Raw genomic sequence first — 20,706 nt, 5'->3', positions numbered from 1 at the left:
TGTATTTACAAACCTAGCAGTTCGTCCTATACGGTGAATGTAGTCTTCAGACGAATGCGGATAGTCATAATTCACTACGTAGCGGATATCATCAACGTCCAGGCCTCGAGCAGCCACATCTGTCGCCACCAAAGTCTGGCAGTCGCCGCTGCGAAAGCCCTGCGAATGCAAATACGACCAATATAAGAATATTCGTAAACTACATTTTGTCTGCAGACTGATTGAAAATCTTCGTCTATTTATATAGATTTATGCATACCAATTTGAAATTGATCAATTAATAATTACAGCCTACCTGGAGAACCCAGTCACGTTCTTGCTGGCTTTTGTCTCCGTGGATACTGATCGCGTGGAAACCGCACTGGCGGAGTCGAATCGACAGGTCGTCAACTTTCTTCTTGGTCTCGGCAAAGATCAACACTTTAGCATCTTTTTCCTCCGAGAACTTCCTCTGCAGGGCCATTAACTTCTCGTCCTTTTCTGCCTCAGTGCAGACCTCGACCACTTGAGTAATCTTGTGGTTGGCGGACAAAGACAGCGCTCCGATGTTCAGTTGAACGTATTCCTTTAGATAATCTTCGGCAAGCATTCTCACCTCCTTTGGCCACGTAGCGCTCCACATAAGAGTCTGTGCGTCCGGTCGAATTTGGCCGATAATCTTCCGGATCTGCGGCTCGAAGCCCATATCGAGCATACGGTCGGCCTCATCGAGCACTAGATAGGAGCAGCGTCGACGGAGGCTAAGTTTGCCACTTTCAAGGAAGTCGATGAGACGGCCAGGAGTCGCAATGCATATCTCACAGCCACGATCCATCTCACGCAGTTGGCCACCCTTTGGGGCTCCGCCAAAGATGCACACACTCTTGATTCCTGCACCTCGGCCAAATTCGGCTGCCACCTGTTGAATTTGTTGCGCGAGTTCACGCGTTGGCGCAAGAACAAGAACCATGGGTGAGCCCGGTGGACGATAACCTCGATGACCGTTGTTGCCCCAGATGTGCACAAGTGCGGGTAGGGTGTACGCGAGTGTCTTTCCCGAGCCAGTCTGCGCAATACCGACCATATCACGGCCGGACAATGCTATTGGCCAGCCTTGAGCCTGAATAGCCGTCGGTTTCTGAAACTTAACCTGATGCAGATGGCGAATGATGAAGTCGGGCAAGTTCGCCTCTTCGAACGTTGTGTAAGGAATAGGCACGTCACGGCCGCGGATCGTAACCTTAAGCTCGCGGCGGTGTTCGTCAACTTCTTGCTGGGTTCGCGCTTGAGAAGTGGCGTGTGGACGGTAGAAACTCTTTTCAAAGCTGGCGAGCTGTTCGGTGCTCCAGTCGATTTTCGTTAGAGGTCCCACAGGCCCGACGGTTTTGTTGGGACCCCCTCCAGGACGTCCTCCAGCACCGGCACCGCCACGACCTCCTGCAAATCCACCTCCGCGACGGTCTCCACCTCGATCGCCTCCCGCGCGAGGTCCACCGGCACCTGCGCCCCCAGTACGACGGAATCCTGCTCCCGCACCCCCATTCTGATAACCAGCATGTCCACCCCCGCCATAGCCTCCAGCATTGCCTCCCTAGAAGCAAAACATGAGTAGAGCAAAAAGATAACACATGATTAATCAACTGTATTAGAATCTGTATGTCGATTGCGCTTGACGTCCATTTTATATTTCAATATTAAGAACAATCTTCCGGAGCTCCCGGATTAGGGTGTGACCGCGAGGGTTGATGGAGAGACACGCAGACTGAATATTAGATGACTATTAACTTGAAAAATTAAGTTATATTCATTGTATTTGACTTCGTTGAGATTTGATAGAATAAGTTAACCAGAGGGATACTGTCAGCTTTGTGTACGAGTTAGCTTAACCTATAACAACTGTTCTGAGTTTAACATGGCGGGACAAACCGTCCCTACTAGCCATTAGCGATAGAAAGGAACCTTCTAAACCTTGCAACCTAAGTGGTTTCTCGTTGTTCCGGCATCTTATAACTAAATTCATTACGCACCAAACAAAACAAATTAAGGACTCTTAATAAGAAGTTAGGAGCGGAGCTGATGCTTACGGCTCTAAAACAAAACAGCCGCTAAGCGTCAGCGTTAATCTGTTTGTTCTTTCTCGTGTTTGTTATGTTAGTTACCTGGAAGCCGTTCTGTCGGAGGCTTCCTCCTCCACCTGAACGCGGCCCGGAGAAGTCTCCTCTGCAAACATAAACAAAGTTACCTTGGATAAATGGATACTGCTCAAGAGATCGGCGTTGTTTAGTACAGTCAAATATTCTCGGTACCTTACACTGCGACTACTGATTAGTAACGACAAAAAATCTACGTTTAGGTTGAAATATATTTTTAGAATGGAACCTTGTCGATTTTTGCGATCTGTTTTAGGCAATCGTATCATTTTTATAATGGGGTAGTTTTGTTTCTAAAAAAAAAAACTATAAATATTATGTACTAATCGTGGTTACTTAAGTCAAATGTATCAGTGAAAGAAATCAAAGCTTCTTTATAATTAAACCTTAAAATTGATTTGTTATTACGCTCCGGAAGTTTTTGTACTTTCTCGTCCTTAAGCATTCGCAGTGTCTACGTCTGAGGATCGATTAAGCAGCACCAACACTGTTGTTATTTCTACCCGGGCTTGCTTTCGGTAAACGAACATCCAAAAAAAAAAACAAGGCAAAGTTTGGTGTTTATTCTGGTATCACCACCGTACACAATTACTGATCCGTTCAGCCGTACCTGCTAGTATCATAGTAACACTAGTCGTGTACTATGTAATTTGTAGATCGATGTCACTCTACCGAAATGGCCGTGGCTTTATCTATCTACGGCGATAGTCATGCAGATGTATCAGTCCATAGACAATCAATACAATGAATCGTGTTCTTAACTTCGATTGATCCATAACAAAAGCAGCCTGACGATTTCCGACCACGCCGCGTTATTCAACCCGTTTACGCCAAGATAACGTCAATGAGCACTGAACAGAATTATTGGTGCAGACAGCATGCTTTTGTATGCGTTAGTTACGAACGAACCTATCTAAGGACCGCATCTAAAGTCGTCGATGAATTTGACAGTGATTTATAGCCCTGAACCTCGTGCAATATATGGATTTGAATCTACAACACAAATCATTAGGTTCAGGCCGTAGTAGAAAGGTATCCCACACTGCTGTTTCTAAAACGTGTTCGACGTTTTATCACTTTTGCGCCTGAACGCAATGAGGTGAAAATGGCCATAGCAAACTCGTAGAATAATGGACACAAGATATGGTTTAGTACGGCATTTGGTATGTTGAAGTATTAACAGCATTCGGCGCCGTGCGCCAGCTGAATCAGTGAGTTTATCAACTCGAATAATTAACACCTAGCTTAAATAAAATGATTCCCCTTTTTCTTCCTAGATACTTCATTTGTCCCAGGCTACATAAACCCTCTGTTCTGGCTAAATTTTACAAAAATGAAAATCGGTAACTAATATTTACACAAAGGCGAGTATCGAAACCGTCGTCTACATAATCAGATTACTTCCGAGATCTAATTGACAGAAACGCACGAGACGCCATCTTTCATGTTCTATTCCAACTAACCGTCGGCCGTAACCTTCTACTACGAACACAATCTGCTGGCTAGATCCTCGCAGATGGGAAGAAGGCCTGATGTCGCCGATCGCAATGTACTACTACTACTACTACTACATTGGCATATCGACTTCGTCGCTACGCTCCGTATACTGCCCTATATATATATATATATATATATATATATATATATATATATATATATATATATATATATATGCAATAGGAGTCGTGGCTGCCCCGAGCATTGGTCGCGGACAACAGCCATAACGGTCTAAGCCTTGTTATTGTGCCGACGCTACGCCAGCACCAGCTTTGTTACAGCGGCCGACGTCCAACAGTAGAAGCAACGGGAGCGCTTAATATTTTGGCTTGTTTTTGCTTCTTGTTACCGATCATCGTAGCATCGTTTGATGCACGCGAACGCAACGAGTAAGCGGTAGGATAGTGATCTGGGTTAGTTACGCTAATTTTTCAATAATCATCCACTAGATCCGAAAAGCAGCTCATAGCTAAATGATGATTTAACCTCATGAAGTGCACACTGAACACTTAGGACATAGCAACAGACGAGGCGCCTCCTGTAGTTGACATTCCCTTCCGCGTACGTGATGAACTAAATACGAATGAACGAACCTACTTCAAATACATAATTATTATCTTTTCCACCACAGATTCGAATGAATTTTACGCATTTTTACGCGCAACTACAACATATAGGCCCGAACCGCAACAATAGCAGCAGCAGCAGCAGCAGCGGCACGGCACTATCGGCGCACTGCCACTGTACAGTGAAGCGTTGGCTTTATTCTATTCAATTCTAGTGCTTCTCGCTGCTGGTCTAGCGAGTACCAATCGCGACAGGGCAATGCAACCAGGGTCTGTTGCAATTCAGCTTCAGCTTTTCCTACGACAGTGCAGCCAACAGCAAGTTTGCTCATTCACTCACCACTGACTATTATTGGTGATGGTCATTATGCTTTTACTGCTCCTGCTACAATTTCTACGGGTTGCTGAACAGTGACTCTGATGAAAGGGGTGACTGTGTCGTTAAAGACTAGGGTCGGGGATAAGTGGACTTTAATTTGCAATCGCAATGTTTAATGTAATGTTACTTGCGTGTGCGTATTTGTGTGTATGCACGCACGCATATGTGTGGAAGTGTGTGCACGCACGTGTATGTATGTGCATATGTCTGAATGTGTGTGCATGTCTCTATATGTCTTCGCGTGTGTGTGTGTATGTGTGTCTGTCGTGTGCGTGCGTGTGTCTGTGTGTCTGAGCGTGCTTGTATCTGTGCGTGCATGTGGGTGTGTGTGTGCATGTGCGTGCGTGTGTGCCTGTGCGTGTGTGTGTGTGTGTGTGCTGTGTGGTTGCGTGTGTGTGTGTGTGTGTGTGTGTGTGTGTGTGTGTGTGTGTGTGTGTGTGTGTGTGTGTGTGTGTGTGTGTGTGTGTGTGTGTGTGTGTGTGTGTGTGTGTGTGTGTGTGTGTGTGTGTGTGTGTGTGTGTGTGTGTGTGTGTGTGTGTGTGTGTGTGTGTGTGTGTGTGTGTGTGTGTGTGTGTGTGTGTGTGTGTGTGTGTGTGTGTGTGTGTGTGTGTGTGTGTGTGTGTGTGTGTGTGTGTGTGTGTGTGTGTGTGTGTGTGTGTGTGTGTGTGTGTGTGTGTGTGTGTGTGTGTGTGTGTGTGTGTGTGTGTGTGTGTGTGTGTGTGTGTGTGTGTGTGTGTGTGTGTGTGTGTGTGTGTGTGTGTGTGTGTGTGTGTGTGTGTGTGTGTGTGTGTGTGTGTGTGTGTGTGTGTGTGTGTGTGTGTGTGTGTGTGTGTGTGTGTGTGTGTGTGTGTGTGTGTGTGTGTGTGTGTGTGTGTGTGTGTGTGTGTGTGTGTGTGTGTGTGTGTGTGTGTGTGTGTGTGTGTGTGTGTGTGTGTGTGTGTGTGTGTGTGTGTGTGTGTGTGTGTGTGTGTGTGTGTGTGTGTGTGTGTGTGTGTGTGTGTGTGTGTGTGTGTGTGTGTGTGTGTGTGTGTGTGTGTGTGTGTGCTGTGTGTAGTGTGCCTGTGCGTGTGTGTATGTGTAAGTGTTCCTGTGCGTGTGTGTATGTGTGAGTGTTCCTGTGCGTGTGTGTATGTGTAAGTGTGCCTGTGCGTGTGTGTATGTGTAAGTGTGCCTGTGCGTGTGTGTGTGTGTGTGTAAATGTGCCTGTGCATGAGTGTTTGTGTTAATGTGTGTATGTTTATGTGTATATATCTGTTTTTATGTTCGTACGCGTGTGGTGTATATGTATATGCGTATACGTATGTTTATGTGCATGTGTATGTGTATGTACGTGCATGCGCACGTTTGTCTACGTGCGCGCATGTATGTGTCAGTATCATAGTTTATGCAATCGTTAAGTTGCCACGCTATACATCGGCGAACATCTTCACTAGCTATGTGGGCTAGGCTCTGCTATCTGTTACATAACATTACTTAAACATAATATACACATCTAACGAATATATATATATATATATATATATATATATTAGTGCTCGGTCGCTCGTCTATCTACATCACGTCAATAGATACGAAACAGGTAAAGTATGCAAGTGAGTGAGAGTTAGACACGACCCTAAAAGAGACCTTCATTACTGGCCTGTCTGAACAACCTGATACATATGGCCGATTCCAACGTCCAACTTCACCTACCCGTTACTGGAATGGCCGCCTCCGTTGCGGAATGCCATCTTGTTTGCACTTGCACCTACAGTAGTAACAACGTTGTTCGCACGACCGACGGCGCTCCGGTGCTGGACCCTGTGGTTATCGATTGCGCTAACGATCACTGTAACAAGCGCTGGCACCTTCAACTGGTCGTAGTCGTAGTTCTGTATGCTTCTACAGAACAGCTCCTCCTCGATAGCTGCCGTCTGTAGCAGACGCAACCGTTGTCGACGGGGGCAACTCCGAAGCGTATCGTGGTGTCGTCGATCCCTATTCGGATTAATACCACTACTACCACGAACGGATTAGATTAATATGAGAGAGAGGTAACTGGGTGGGTGCAGGCGGCAGGCCTCGCGTCCCTTACTGTAGGATGCCTATTAACTAAGAGCAAGCACAGGAGTCTCGTTGCTTACAGCTGGGGGAGAAAGGGGTAGCTTATGGTCAGACAACGAGGGCAGTAGTATTATACGAGTGCGAATATTCCGTACTTTTCGACGGCTGGTTTCGTCGCGATTTCGTCGATCGGCGGCGATTCGACGGTTAGCACTCCACACCTACACACTGAGCTTTTTCCTTCTGGCACCGTGATTCGAGCACAGCGAAGAGCGGCTGCTGCAGTCGTCTTTGCACGAGCCGACGTTACCTGACGGATAGTTATTTCAAGACACTTTGCCTGAATCGATGGCAGTCGGCAAATTCTCGTGCTCTCGGCTCTCGTACGAGAACTACGAATGAGAAACGCAGATTCTAACAAACGAAGATATCCTTCGGTTCCTTCGGTCGTTGCTCGGCCTTTGTGCGGCCGCTTCCTACCAGTTTTTTCCTGTGCTATTTCCCTGAATTCCGTACCAGCCAGATAGTCTTTCTTCTACGCACTTCTCTAGATTTGCTCACACCAATCACCACCTAATCTGCACCAGATACAATAATGGGCCCCGGTACCAGCACCACGGAGCACTCGGCAGCGACCAGCGAAGACCGACCAGGACTAATCAGACCCCTAACACCGCCAACAGCCGACGGCAGCAGCGACTCTATAGCGATGGCGCCGGCGACGGTGGCGGCAGCCACTCGACCAACAACGGAGTGGCGGTAGCTGCGATGATCGTGTAACTAAGATCAGCCAAGCAACGCTGCGACTGGCTGCTACGGCGGCCGCGGCAGCGACAACGATGGCGGCTGCTTAAGGCTGTTTTAGTGATTGTAGCAGTAGCCAGAGCAGCGGCGGTTAGTCGGCAGTCGCAGGCTGTGCTAGACAAGTCACTATGTCCTAAGGTACCCAGCAACGGGAGAAAAAACAAGGCAGCCGGCTGATACAGCGATCCATACAGAGATAGAGAGAAGGAAGGCGAGACACACACAGGCAGAGATACGACCAACTCAAGCTATTTCAGCCGCAGTGCAAAAGGAGAGCGAGATCGATAGCCTTGTCGGTCTGTCGGTCTGTCTGTCTGTCTGTCCCGCCGCCTGCTCGCACAGAGAAGTCGTATGCATAGAAGCCTAGACGATGGCTTGGAGACGGAGAGCGGGGGAATACGATGGGTTACGACCGTATGCTATTGGGTATATATTTGCAATTGATATTGTGAGTCACGAAGTTTACTATGATGATGATGCTATAGTGAGATGGATAGGCAAAAAGTATAGGTCGAATTGTCATCAAACGGGCATATTGAGGTGGGCGCATGTAGATTACTAATCAACGCAGTTTTTCCCTGGGTTATGAAATAAACATATATCACTTTTAAAATATATTTAACTTAACACGTATATCGACTCTTATATTTGATATACTATCTATTCGTTAATTCAAAATAGACACTAGGCTTTCGCGAATAACGAAACGAATACATTGCAACATTGTGTAGCTAATGCATACGACTATACATAAAAGGCTGTAAAAATTCGGAATGATAATTGTAGCTGAGACGTGTATTTCTATCTCCTATAACTAAGCAGAAAACCTCAAAGGTTGCATTAAAATGAAATTATGTCATAAACTTTTACGCAGTTAGTCAACTATGCCAACCTTTTATTTAAAAAAGAGGATCAGAAGTGTATAACTTATTTATTTGTCTTACCTGATTACTTACTAATGACAATAATCAATAAAGTTCTTGTGCGCTTATAACGTCAACCTGATTACTTAGATACTTTATCATATTTATGCCTATTAAACGTTAAAAATTATTAAAGGCTAATATTATTTTTGGTAGTATTAAACAATAATATTTGCGAATAAAAAAAACAGAACTGCGAAACCTAAATAAACTATTATTATTTTCTGATCTAGAAAGTTGTTAACGTGTTATTTTTGAAATTAAAGCTATGAAGTAAGTATTCAAGAAGCTACTAGTGTAATTTGCCTACTGTTATTAACCTATTTAAATTATCTTCCAACACTGAATAGCCAGTCAAACTTAAGCTCTTGCACAACTTATAAGAAAATCGTTTTCCATTTTCTTGAGGCCTCCGCTTTTCTCCTTCGTTACTTTCGCTACTGACGCGTGTAGAAGAGATTCTATGGACGAGGCTTCTATGCTGATTCGTAGTTGGGTGAAGCCATATGGGAGTTCTTACCCCCTAACCTCAGCACCTCTTTTTCTTTCGTTGCAGAGTTCCCTCCTCCTCTCAATTGCCCAGAACAGCCTTAACACTCAGCTCCGTCGACACCCGACCTTTGTGAGCCCCCCAAAACGGTCCTCTGAACCCTGTGAGGAGGACTATTTCAGGCACACTTGAGGCCCGGACACCATTAGCGCCCCCTGCTGGTGCAGTTGTGCAAGTCAACCCTATCTAAGTGCATCAGGTACACTGCCATTGCAGCGGCTAAGAAAGCTTATAGCGGTGCCATTCTTGTATCTGAAAGAGATCCAGTAGGAGGAAGTAAAACGGATCACTGTGTTGCACTCAAACACAAAAATCACATGTAAACGGGACAATGAATGTTCACAGAAATCGAAAATCCAACTCTTGGCTTAAATCATATACATCTCGAGACTTCGGACATTAGTTACAAGAAATTCCCACCTGCTTGCTTAGTCAGACAATAAATCGCAAATCAACACTTGCTACTTTCTAGGCCGAATTTACTGGTATGGCGTTAATTTATTGCAAATTGATTGGGCGGGTTTCTTATGGGCAAATTTGCGAGAATGAATAAATTAAATGTGTCATCCATAAAGGGAATTTTACCGAAAAATTGGACGCAAACGCTAGAAAAAACATGGCGAGCTAGCGCCAATTAAATGTAATAAACAAAGCCTATCGGGTTTGTGAGTTCGGGTCGATGAGATCATTTTCGAGAGCGCTGTATTATTTTTTCATAAAAAAAAAATGTTGAGTAAAAGGAATATTTTATCCAATTGCCAACGATTCTGTAAGGTACGAGAACGATTCTAGCCTTAAATGAAATTCATGTTAGCGATAAGGATACATTACATTTTTAATTAAAGTTCACTGCATTAAGCTCTCAAACAATGAAGGTAACAGGATTATGTAATTATGGTAATTGAATGTCGGTATATTATTATACGGTGGCCATTTTTCTGAGGAAAACCAAACCTAGTTCTATTTATGCCTGCCTCAGCTGCAGTCGTTTATCCGACCCAGGTCGTGACAAACTACCACGATTATTTTCATAACAAAATTCTTTTCCAGTATTTAATGTTTGACATTTTTTTATTTTTATTTTATCATATCTTTCATATCAGAACCTAAAAAATAAGCATTATTAGGTCAAGAGAATACTCTAAAAGATTATCACATCATTTATAAATATTTAAGCAAATATACAAATAAACATTTTAACAGTTGTAATAATAAATTTTCGAATTGCCTGTTTATTTAAAATATGTGTCTCACTGTTACAGATGCTAGAGTACACAAATGCTCTACTCCGACAGACTCTCAAATGGCCACTATATTACACAACAGTTCAGGTGAGGTACGGATGAGGAATGGTTAATTACTCTTCGTATAATAATGGCTATTATGTTTTAGCAATAGAGAACAGTGAAATAGAAGTCAACGTGGGACGACAAAATGTTTTTTTTATTTACAAACTAATTTGAGAAACTTGCCTGATATCTTAAAGATGGTACCATGAAATTACAAGCGGCATGATTCGACAAAAACTTTTCCCGCATCTAGAGCTCTTACATGAATATATATACATATGTATACACATTGATCGAAGAATATCAACCAAGTGAAGGATTGTATTGCTTCTTAAGATGTAAGAAGAAGAAATCATGTTCCATAATGGCAATAAGCTAACCATCTATGGTGCAATTTAAGATCGATATTAGCTCGTTGTACAGATGAAAATTATAACGACCTTTTATGCTCTGCAATTGAGAACGGAAATCAATATCTCATTTTTAGGAACCTATTGCACTTGACACGGCATTTATAGCCAGTTCCTGGCATTTTTCTTCGCGCAAAAATCCACATAGCTTTAAGCTATCTTCTTATATATTCTCAAGCTTTTGTTTAAATCCATACATAATGGATGCGGAACTTCTTCATCATCAATGGCCCCTATGTCGAAAATGTCATGTAATGCTAGGACATCAATTAGCTGCCAGTCCTAAAATTTGGTTTAAAATGGACAAGATAGCACTTCGTCTCCAAATGCCTCGGGACTAATAGATGCGCTCGAACAAATACGAATATCAGGAGTTACTGTGAGGTGACACAGCTGTATTGACTGGTATTTTGATGGAAAACGTATCCATTATCAATATATTATCTCTGTTTTCGATGTAGCTTGCACATAGGATAACTATCAGACAGAGGTGGATCATTGCATGGCATTTTTATTCCTTTTGTTTAAATAAAGGTGCCATTTCCAGCAGGTTTGTCAATTTAACGCTTGTTTTTTGTTGGGCTCTATCAGCCTCATCTTTGCTGCGATACATTACTCACAAAAGTACGGGTTTTTTGAAGCAACGCCACTTCACACATATACGCGCATATACAAATATATATTGAAGTTAACATATTCACGTTGGTTGCCACCTTCACGTTGTGCGAGATGACGTTTTGTATTTATCTTGTTTGAAATGCCTGTAAATACTGTACTATTAGACTGTAGCCATCTAAATCGTATTAATAATTTTGATAAGCTGTGGTGTTATTTAGCCAGAAGGCAAAAGGGCCACGGCATCTTTTGCATGTACCTTTACTTCGAAAAGATAGTTCAATCTCCAAAAATGTTTAGATAATAACTATAGATGTTTTAATATTAAAAATGAAAAACTAAACTGTTTCTATGAAGACTCTCTAACTGTTATTACATACTTGTTCGTTTTGTAAATAGAAACACAATTTTATTAATTGGATTTATCATTCAATATTCTGCAAGTATATCTTAATATATCCAATCATTTCCCGACTATGCAGATATTAAGCGCCACGGCTGGCACAAACAGCCATCAATGACGCGGCCATAAGGTCTAGACTGTTTCGTAGCGATTTTGATTGTGATCATGCAAATACTCCTCGTTTTAGCATACTCGGGTTACAGAAGATAATATACACTGAATTATGACACTTTTCGAAACTTGATCCTAGATAACAACGCTTAAGTAAATTTTCATATGATAAGCTATGAAGTTAGTGGGAAAATAGTTGAAAATGATGAATCACATCACGACAGAACGTAGCTGATTTCTAGTCGCGATCAGCAGATGTCTGATCAGCAAATGATTAGATACAGACTCGATATTGCACGAGAAAAAACAATCTGCAATGTCCTCTGCCAAGATTAGCTAGTATAGTTCGTGTCTATGGTCGGTGACTCGGCGTGCGGAGTTCAGAAGAAAAACTTATGAAAGATGTATGTCTGTCATATCTAATCAGTTAAGAGAAATTTCCGTATGCAACTATTGTTAAACATTAGCTAGCAGAGGAAATGCCATAGCTTAAAGAATGTACAAGCGATCCAAGATGCTATGTATACTAAATACACAATTCCTAAATCACTAGCGCAATAAAAGCGGGAAAGAGTAACCTCTTGGGGCGAATTTCTACCGAAAATAAGGAAAAATGACGCTTACTCATGGTAACTTCACTTCGAGTGCTAAGGGTTTTTTTCTACCCAGTCTGACGTAGCCTGGTTTGCCTTAAAGTTAAATTACACTTGTATTACTTTAAGTTCCAGGCACTAATGTTTGCTGCAATATAGCGCCCTCATGAGCATATGTTTAAAATTACTTAGTCTGAACTTGAACTGACCATAGGCATCTTCAGACAGTACTTATATAATGTTAGTAACTTAAAGTGTTTTAATTACATTCGCTATATAAATGCTGTCTAAATCAATTTCAGTTGTGCCGGTACTTGCGTGTTACTAGACAATATATAGAAAAACATGTATATTGTGGCCTTTTAAGTAGGACTCGAAGCCTAACTTGCGAACAAAGTTAGTTCTACGAGGATTTAGAAGGTGGTTCGTGGCGAAGATGGGTCTAATTTTAATGATGATTTATCTTAGCAAGCTATATGTGTTGAAACCCTAGAAGTATTATTAGGGTTGACCGGGAAGCAATACTTGTTTTTGCTTATTCCTTATCTTTTGCTAATTTCTATTCGCTGAGGGCTAACTCCTATATAGCGCTGAGAGGCTGTTCCTTTACTTCTCAATCAAAGCATTTTGTTGTCGTCCTTACTCATGCAATAAAATTTTACCCTGAACCCCCATTTTAAAGTAGATACCTTTTCACGAAATGGGACATTATCGTTATTTAGTAAAACAATATCATATAAGGATCATTAAGGTATAACGTAATAAAGGAAGATCCAAACCCAGAGTAACTGAAACGTAAAAACAATCATCAAAAACTGGCTTGAGAACTCCAATAAGAAAAAAAGATAAATATTGTAATACACAATTAATCAATCAATAAAAGTAATTTTAATAAAATATATAGCTTCCACAATTAGCTTTTCCGATCCCGTTTTTCCCTTTTAACCAATTTCGACTTACTGTCGTTTATTATTATTATTATCGGTGTTATTTGAGATGATTTCTATATTATCAAACGCGAATTTGAATATGTAAAACCTTAAGACACGGCGATGGTAACAGGCTTGAGGAGCATAAAGAGAGATATCTTACTTGTAATAAATAAAAAACAAGTAATATACAAAAACGGAGATTATTTGAGCAAACAAATGTATAGAGAGATTTTTTTTATTTTTTCCTATAGCGAAGCATTGTTTTATGTGTAGGACACGGAATGTAGCAGTCGGATAAGTCAATGGAGTATTACATTCGTGAGGCACATTTAAACTGAGGTAATGAAAAACAAATAAGTGGACAGTAAATGTTTTTCGGCTGTGCTCTGTGAAAAGTAAATTTCAGAAGCATAAATAGTGGGTCATTCGACGAGCGAAATTTCATCTTTTAGTATTAATATTATCCCATTTAAATTTTATTTATTCAGTTTTTTTATTTATTCAGAAAATGTGCTCACAGCGATTACCATAGTCAATATAGTTGTGTTAATTCCACGTATTTATGCTGATTCGTATTCAAAGTTAAGTTGATACTAGCGAAGTCTCTATATGGGGCATCGCCGCGTTGGCATTGTTTCGCCCGCTTGCGGCTTGCTATGCCCAATGTAGAGAAGCGGTTGGCGCCATCTTTGTTTTTAGAAAATCACCTTCACCGATGGACGGCGATACTAGCAGACGATGATACGAAGTCCCGTCGAGGCTAGTAGTGCCTCTAGACTCTTCGCTGGTCGACACAGCATCAAGCAGGAAAGCGGGTGGGTGGGTGAGTGAGTGAGTGAGAAGCCAGTGAGTAGAGTACACAGGCGAACTGAGTTGTGAAGTGTTCGTCAATTGTTACAGCAGTAACGAAGACCTCGCCATCGTTTACTCTCTTCGGTTACGGTGGTGCTGGTGTGCATATGAAAAGTGAAGCCTCTGCAATCCAATTGGAAGTGTAAGTAGGGCTTTCTTTGAAAGTCGCAGTCTATGCAGGCTATATCAGAGATATCCAAGGTTAGCAGCTACTAGGTTTGCAGCCGGTGCTGGTCTGAATCCTATCTATGTTTGCTCGGCCGAAACTCCCGTCGAGCTTTGGTAGCCGTCGCCACTGATTTTGCTATGTCTTGAAAGGATGTGTTGTGCATGATAATCGATATAAAGAATCAAAGCTCGAAAAGTGATGGACAAAGTTCAAGCGCATTTTCTCCATATATGCCAGGAAAGCTGACTGAGCAGGACAATCTTTGTGGATTAATCCGAATGATCCGTTCATTATTAAGTTCGAAATGAAATACCTTGTCTGACTTACGCATTAAGCCACCTAATCACCCTCAAATGTTGGTACTGCCGTTGAGTTATATGTTACATTCGATAGGATAGGTATATGGCAGTTTATTCCCGTCATGGTGCAGTTTTTGCCTCCGACTGAACTTAGGGACACGTGATATGGTTTAAGTTCGACACTGGGTGTTAGCTTTGTGTTGGATGGAACCAAACGTTCGAAGTACCGTTGAACGGGACTAGCACCGGACGTTAAGCTTGAAAGATTTTTTATTGGCTTTAAGTGGAGTAATGATAGCCGGGGGGGGGGGGGGGGGTAAAAGACGGGGGAAAATTAGTTCGGTTTGCATTGGTCCGTATAAAGGCTCATGTGGCATATCTATAATTAACGCCAAACGAAGCGGTCACCATATTCTTTGCTGATATTATTAGTCGTACAAAGATTATGTTGTAATAAATAGGAAATTTAATATTGCGACAGCTGACGAACGTAAACAACGCTGTATCAAGAACAGGGCATCAGTGGTAACAAAAAGCCAGAAAGAAGATTCTAGAAACAGTGGTGATGTGCACGCTGATGTTGCAAAAATCTACAACTAGCGAAATACAGACGGGTCCGTTTTTCGAACTGGGTAAAAGTTGAAGACCGTCTCGTCACTTCCACTTTTTTTTTAGTATTTTGTTTAGATGCCAGGTCGGATCGTTGATTTCGGTATGAGTTCTTATTTGTTATTTCCACTAGATACGGGCTTTAACAACAAATATAAAATTTACACTATGCTGCAAAACCAATTTTGAAGGTGTGATGATGTAATAGCAAATCTCGTACCTATTGCTGTTATCGTGATTGTTTTCGAATTGAGCCAAACATTATTTGAGGCCTAAAGGCTAGCTGTTTCAAAAATACTTTTGGATTTTTTTTCAAATAGTAGTACCCAGTGCAGGTGTGTATTGTGAGATATGACAACAGCATACATCTTTCAATAAAATATTTTGGGACGGTGGTGTTCAACAGCCCTAGAAAATGCTCGCTGTCCAATGCAAAAATTTCGGCTAAACTGCAACAACAATTTGTTGGTCTACAGATGGGATTCGGTTGTTATTAAGAACAGGAAGGGGATCTATTATTTCTTAATGTGAAACGATTTTTGATCTTTTGTCTTTTATTGTGGCAAATTAGCAGTTATCTGAATGATCAAGAACTCCGAATATCGTAACATTTCTTTAATATCTAGTTGAAGCTATGTTGTGTGGGGTACAGTATGTAGCTATTTCCTAGTGTTTACTATATTAGGCTTGTACTTGAGGACTCACTATAATTATATAGGTTGTCATTTTCATCTTATAATCTTTCAGATTAGAATGTCGTCATATTTCACTTGGGGTCATACAAGTCCTGTGACGCGGGCTTAACATTGCGTGTATGTTAGCGTTTTAAACAGTAGTGAGAATAAAGGTTTTCATGACTGCGAGGTCTTTAGCTGCGTACGGGCACTGCACACAGCTTGAAATCTATGCTCGCTGGGAAAATGCGATGCCTAAGAACCTCCAAAGCTATTAGTAGCCGTTTCACTGTAAGCAAAGCTGGCTGGCCACTAGTACCTGATTAGTGCCTAGGGTAGTTTTCCATAAATATTTTGCTTTTTCTAATAATACTAGTTTTCGCGTTGTAGCAAATATCTCTTTTGCTTATCGGTTGAGAATATGCGATCTTTATGCATCTCTCCTTCTCTCACCCAGGAAAACCGTACGGAGATACTTTTCAGGTAAAATATTCTGCAATATCGTGATCAAAAATCCAATAATTAGATAGTCTAAAACATCAACCTAAATCGTGAATCTCATATATCAGTGCACAGCGATATATTAGATACTTTTAAATTTGACAGGCTTTATTAAATCCTATCATTTTTTTTGTTTTTCTCATTTCCAAAGCGAATAGCTGAAGCTCCGACAATTCGTTCTTGGCCATACTTCATTCTTTGGTGCCTTTCGGCGTAATAGTATTTACACCTTTGCCGCCATGGATGTTTTTGTCATGGTTCGCCGTAAGCAGACCACCCTCTTCCTTGATGCTAAGGAAACGACGCCCGTGCTCGATCTCAAGAAAATGATCCATGGCATCCTTAAAATCAAACCTGAGGAACAACGCTTGTACCACAACGATATCCAGATGGACGATAATAAGACGTTGACCGACTGCGGTCTCAACGCGAATTCGGCCAAAGCGCAAGCGCCCGCTACAATCGGACTGGCCGTAAGCGATGAGACCCTAGAGGTAACTAAGCAGCTTTTCAAACAAATGATTGCTGTACTATAATGTCTCTGTCTTTCATTTTTTTCAAGCCAACCCTTACTTTGAAGAGTGCATAACCCCAGCTTTCTGCTTTGTAATTTTTTTCAACTCCACGAATACAGAAGTCACGAGGTGCGCGCCCTCGGTCTCGTAGTGACACAGTCTCTACGAAATGTGTATCCCTACTGACGTTGGTATTATTGTATATCTCAGGAACTTAGAATAAATTGTTTGCTGTGCTAGCAAAAGGTATTGTACGTAATCATAGCTTCGCTTCGATGAAATTATTATAGGAGAAAAAGTATGGATTTCTGCAAAAGAAACACGTTGCTTTTATTTCGAATCAATTATGCCTAGTTTGTCATAATAACAATATAATACAGAAGTAAAAAGTCTACTTTGCTGCGATAAGACAGGTATGCATACATATTCAGGTTATTTGATCGACACATAGGAAAGAAGTACTGATAGAAATGTAATTGTCTAATTATTAATATAGATCACTCCGTTATCGTCGCCACCCGAGCTGCCTGATGTCATGAAGAGCCAGGATTCGGCGGTGGACCCGGCCTGCGCCTAAGCGAAGAAGATGTAGTACCTGGCCCAACCCCTACCTAAGAAAAGATCTGCAGTGGATTCATTCTTTCTTATGGCTCGTACTCATCGATGGCGTCATTTCAAAAGATTCCTATGCCACTTTCCCCCCACGAATAGTCCCCCTCTGCCGAAAGCAGTACTTCCCCGAAATATTTGTTTTGCCCTAATAATGCACCCATTTCACCCCTTCATTATTCATTTGTATTTTTTTAAAGAAAGAACTAATAATTAGTGTATTCTTGCTGTTCTGTTAATCAGGTTTCTAGAATGACCTTTTCTGTCGGATTTGTTAAGAGAAACTACTGGTTAACGAAAGGTTATTGCCTGTTTGATACATCATTATCACAGGCACATCATGTTCATCATCATATCAAAAGCATCCATTCAGGTGCATGAGCCAGTGTGTTCAAAATTCAGATGACGATCAGAAGACAAGAAAAGTACTCAAATGCTGAGAACGTATAAAGTTCGACGAAAAGTGTAAAAATAATAACAATAACTACAACAGTAAACCAATTCCAGGACAATGATATTAAGCTATGTGTTCAAAAGACAAATGGACAAGAAAATGAAAATTCCAACAGATGGAGATTATGCACGTGGGTCATATATATATGCAGGTGGGACGAACCAGTCACGCCCCACTAAAGAAAAGCTTTGAAAATAAAATATAATCAGAAAATGGCGAAGAGCAATAGTTACCTAAAAAAAAAAACATAAATCAGTCAATTGCTTCAGTAATTCACCGACGGTAGGACGTTAGACGTTAGTCCCATATTCCCCGCCGTTTAGCTAGATCTTGCTCACCCTTTTCAATTAACTCCTTTCCTATCTCTTGACACATCGTTTTTTTTCACTTCTCGGTGGACTTTTGCTACTACATGACGTCATTGTTAGTGAAAGAAAAACAGAAATATGATAACATGTTGGTCAAGGCCGCGTCGTGCCTATCACGACGTTTTTGTAGCTTTACCAGCAAATTCTACACACTTGCGCGTATAGAACATATTTTTTTGTTGTCGATTTTGTCTAGTTATTTAATTATTACAATCGTAATTTCTACTAGAAAAACCGAACTTTTTAGTCCAGAACGTCGTTGTAGGAGAATTGAAGATTTGAGGCAAAGAAGATGACTGTGAAAAGAAATATAAGGAAAGAAGTGGTGGCACTATAATATATATATATACATGTATATATATATATATACATGTATATATATATATATATATACATGTATACATATATATACATGTATACATATATATATATATGTGTATAAAGCGTTGTAATCTAATTGATTGCTATGATTGCTGCACACATGCCCATATATATATTGGCACATGTACTTGGTGGCGATCGTACTGAATGAAGATATATTTATTATATTAAACTGTGACAGTGACAATAAAGAATACAAGAACGAGTACACACAGTGTGTAACTGTTACAACTATTATTAACTACAATTGTATAATTGTAAACCAGGCAGTATGTTAGTCACTACAGGTCTTGTAAGAAAGTATAAAACTAATTACAAATTGCTAGTAAACAGTTTTGGCGTATCCTTTTGTTCGAAACTTTGGTTACTATTATATTTCTATTACAATCACTATCAGTATAACTATCATTGTTGTATTTATCGTGTGAATCGTCTTTACTTGGTCGCCATAAAAAGGGAAGCAAGAAAAGCGATGTAGAGACTATAAGACGCAGACAAACTGAAACATTGCAAGTGAGAATACGACGTACAGCAGTTACATAATTATTACTATTAATAATAAGCAGAATCAATACGGAACTAACAGAGGAGAGAGTGGCAGATTATATATATATATATATATAGAAAAGATGTCCTAGATGAAAAGAAAAAGGAAATATATATGAAGCCTAAATTACCGGGTACGTGAAAGAATAAGGAGGGACGATGTAATGTAGCTGTTCGCATTGTGTTATTTATAATGGTTATTTATAGACATCTAATAGTAGACCATTGGGAATGCAGCTTTGGTAGGAACCAAGTAGCACAGATCTTTCGGATCTCGATAATAAAGTTAGATAAAAATTCAGTTGGTAATCATCTCCTTGCGAAAGTATGTCTAATTTAATTAAAACTTAAATGAAGTATTCTTACTTCATTACAGTCTTTATTCAGCATCATCACAAATTACAACGCGAACAGAAGCAATAACCCCTCGCAGTCGTACGTGTAAAGAATTATGGAGAATGCAATTATTATTAAACGAACAACAACAGAATTAGCAGTATATAATACTGAAGTTAGTCGAAAAGTGGTGTCGTAATTTTCAATTTTAGATTGAAAGAGTAATATTGTTATTTGAAGAGTACTGGGAAGGCAACCTTCGAACTTTGTTATCTGCACATTTTCCTATCTAGCCTTAAAGCTGGTAGATTTTTCTATGTTTGTTGTATTATTTACATTGTGGCCTGTCTGTTAGTGATTTTTTATGAAATGAAAAAATAAGAAAAGCTAAAAACATTTGGCACTAAGCTCTTTACTATCACAGTCCCAACCCTGGAAAACGTTGAAACGATGAAACTATATGTAGAATTACATGGAAATTAGCAGTATCCTTATACAATAGGTGCTCAGCATTTCTAGAGCTCTCACTTTCAACCATTAAGCGTCCTCCTTTTAAGGAATGGTCACCTCAGAGTTTTCTACACAGCTATGCGTTAGTCGCCGTCTTAACCTGAACCGCCGCAGGGTGCACTAGGAAACAGTTTAAGGAAAAGAAAATGTACAAGAACTTGTAAAGCATTTGAACGCATACAAGTCGCATTTGTCATGAATGGTTCTCATGAAAAGCTTTGGCGATCCCAAAATTTTTTCACTAAATTCAGGCACATGGTTTATACATGTATGCTCATGCAGCATGATGCGGGGCTAGACAATTCAAAATAAGGAGACAAACCCAAAAATATGTATATAAATAGAGCGCCTTTATAGATGCTCTGTTATTTGTCAAGGAATTCGTTTGACGTCATATCAATACAAGAAGATCAAGAAACGTATGGAGCATTGTAGTAAGAAAAGCCAGTGCTCCAAATAAGTTATCGGCATTTAAAATTAGAAAAAGGGAATTACTTTCGACCAATCGAATATAACGATAGGTAAAGCAGTGAAATCAAACAGCTAGATATTCGTCTGCCCGAATAAAGTAAAATATCGATTAAGAGGACTAGTATTTTCGTTTATGGGTAGCGTTACCACATTTTAAGGTGATACTAA

At 40.6% G+C, this 20,706-nt stretch overlaps 2 protein-coding genes across 8 annotated transcripts in view; one reads left to right on the top strand and one right to left on the bottom strand.

The window, feature by feature from the left end:
* LOC111250016 (uncharacterized) overlaps positions 1-7,664 on the bottom strand; it is a 28,370-nt gene extending 20,706 nt beyond the window's left edge. For 2 of the 5 annotated variants that reach the window (XM_022804601.2, XM_022804602.2), the window contains exons 1-4: positions 6,264-7,664; positions 2,139-2,199; positions 296-1,570; positions 14-159 (exon numbers count right to left, since the gene is read on the bottom strand). In XM_022804601.2, coding sequence (XP_022660336.1) covers positions 14-159; positions 296-1,570; positions 2,139-2,199; positions 6,264-6,301 — 1,520 coding nt within the window. In that variant the 5' untranslated portion in view covers positions 6,302-7,664. The remainder of the gene's footprint in view (positions 1-13; positions 160-295; positions 1,571-2,138; positions 2,200-6,263) is intronic. The other 3 variants (XM_022804603.2, XM_022804605.2, XM_022804604.2) reach the window with 3 other exon arrangements.
* A 6,360-nt stretch (positions 7,665-14,024) lies between these two features.
* On the top strand, positions 14,025-20,653 carry EloB (transcription elongation factor elongin B). Of its 3 annotated transcripts, none has more exons than XM_086987442.1 (4): positions 14,025-14,238; positions 16,305-16,330; positions 16,500-16,842; positions 17,360-20,653. In XM_086987442.1, exons 3-4 carry the CDS (start codon positions 16,588-16,590, stop codon positions 17,438-17,440), a joined length of 336 nt encoding a protein of 111 aa, XP_086843568.1. In that variant the 5' UTR covers positions 14,025-14,238; positions 16,305-16,330; positions 16,500-16,587; the 3' UTR covers positions 17,441-20,653. The 3 variants fall into 3 exon arrangements, with proteins under 3 accessions (XP_086843568.1, XP_086843569.1, XP_022658321.1); XM_086987443.1 differs by having other exon boundaries at positions 16,238-16,330; XM_022802586.2 differs by lacking the exon at positions 16,305-16,330 and having other exon boundaries at positions 14,029-14,238.
* The last annotated feature ends 53 nt before the right edge of the window (positions 20,654-20,706 follow it).

This window comes from Varroa destructor, unplaced genomic scaffold (assembly GCF_002443255.2).
Source record: "Varroa destructor unplaced genomic scaffold, Vdes_3.0 BEIS01000004.1, whole genome shotgun sequence".
In the NCBI taxonomy this organism is placed as follows: Eukaryota; Metazoa; Arthropoda; class Arachnida; order Mesostigmata; family Varroidae; genus Varroa; species Varroa destructor.
The sequence above is the reverse complement of the archived record's forward strand: the minus strand, read 5'-3'. Positions and strand labels throughout refer to the sequence as shown.